The 1,716-nt window shown below is 45.3% G+C and overlaps 1 protein-coding gene across 1 annotated transcript; it reads left to right on the top strand.

Annotated features, from left to right (window-relative positions):
* Window positions 1–228: 228 nt before the first annotated feature.
* Window positions 229–627, top strand: LOC130957243 (uncharacterized). Its single transcript, XM_057884114.1, has one exon. The coding sequence runs from the start codon at window positions 229–231 to the stop codon at window positions 625–627; it is 399 nt and encodes a 132-aa protein (XP_057740097.1).
* Window positions 628–1,716: the final 1,089 nt, after the last annotated feature.

Below are 1,716 nucleotides of genomic sequence, written 5' to 3' on the forward strand. Positions count from 1 at the left end.
GGAGGATTAAAAATATATCTAATTTAGTGTAAAGGAAGCATGTTTTCATCCATGAGGCAAGATTGGGAAAGGAACACAAAATCATGCATTTTCATATGAATAAGTGCGTAGGATCATTGATAAAACCCTCAAAATCTATACAAGATAAACTCTAAAAATGGGATTTATCAGTGTCACCTCCCAGTGCAGATAGAACACAAAGCTTTCTAGGCGGTACGGGAATGCAACATGGGATTTGAGAAAGCCGGAGCTGAAAGGAAGTTGCAATTACAGGAACTAGAGAGCCTTCGCTTAGAAGCATATGAGAATTCCAGGCTATACAAGGAGAAGGTGAGGGTTGTACATGACAAGAATATAAAGCACAAAGAGTTCAGACCTGGTGAGTTAGTTCTCCTCTACAACTCCAGGTTGAGACTCATGCCAGGCAAGCTGAGATCCAAATGGAAAGGCCCCTATAGGGTGGAAAAGGCTGAACAATATGGCGTCTTTCACCTGCGTCATCCCTCAAGCCCCAAGATCCTCAAAGTTAATGGTCACCGCCTAAAGCTTTACCATGGTGAGAAGATGAAGGACAAAATGGAACTGGTGATCTTCCTCCTAGAAGATCCACCATCAGTAGACAACTGAGCTTGTGGACCGTCCAACTTAAGGACGTTAAAGCAAAGTGCTAGATAGGAGACAACCCACCATGGTATGATCGCTCCTCTTTTCTTAGTTTCTATTTTAGTGACTCTTCTCATTATCACTACATACATTCTTACATTCTACATCATCACCTACATTCTTCATAAAAAAGGAGGGGGCATCGACGCATATGCGTCAATGGTGCGCGCAAACCCCCTTAGTGAATCACATTGTTCCCAAATTTGGCAGAGAGTTGTGTGGGAGCTGCGCAGGAGGTGTGCCTTGCGCACAAGCTCCCTTGCGCGTACGTGCACTTGGTACGTACACACCCCTCACAAATTCTTCTTTGCACGCGGGCGCGTGCTTAGCCCGCACATGCGCCCCTAAAATCGACGTAAAAAGGGTGCATGGCCGATTAGTGTGCTGGCCTAGCGCTGCTGTTGTTCTAAACGCACAACCTGCCCCACGCGTATGCGTCCTTGACGCGTACGCGTCCCCATACCCATCTGGCCACCCACGCGTGCGCATACATGCCGCGCACAGGTCGCACATCCCCCTCACCCCAATACGACAAGTTACAAAGGGTTGTGCGGGGTTAGACTCACGCCAGTAGTACAACCCCCCTCACGCATATGCGTATAGTGCGTGTACGCGCCCCTCTCTTTTTGTGCAACCCGCGCAGACACACGTCGTGCGCGTCCGCGTCGGTAGCGCCGCATCACCCAATCAGCACGCCGCCCAGATTTATTATCTTTTCTCTCCCAATCCTAATTTCTTTCTTCTTCCTTCTTCCTTATTTCTTCTTCTTTCTTCTTTCTTCTTCTTCTTCTTCTTCTTCTTCTTCTTCTTCTTCTTCTATCTTCTCTATCTTCTTCTTCTTCTTCTCCTCTTACTTCTTTCCCACTCACATCCTCCATTGCCTCTCTCTTTTCATCTTCTTCTCAAGGTTCTTTCCTTCTTACTATTTATCTATTCTTTTCGCATTCTTTTAATTGGTGTTAGAAATTTAAATGGGTGATTATTTTCTTCTATATTTGCTTATGGATACATTAGGGAGTGATTTGACAATTAATATTAATTTTTGGGTTGCAT

This window comes from Arachis stenosperma, chromosome 10 (assembly GCF_014773155.1).
Source record: "Arachis stenosperma cultivar V10309 chromosome 10, arast.V10309.gnm1.PFL2, whole genome shotgun sequence".
Classification (NCBI taxonomy): domain Eukaryota; kingdom Viridiplantae; phylum Streptophyta; class Magnoliopsida; order Fabales; family Fabaceae; genus Arachis; species Arachis stenosperma.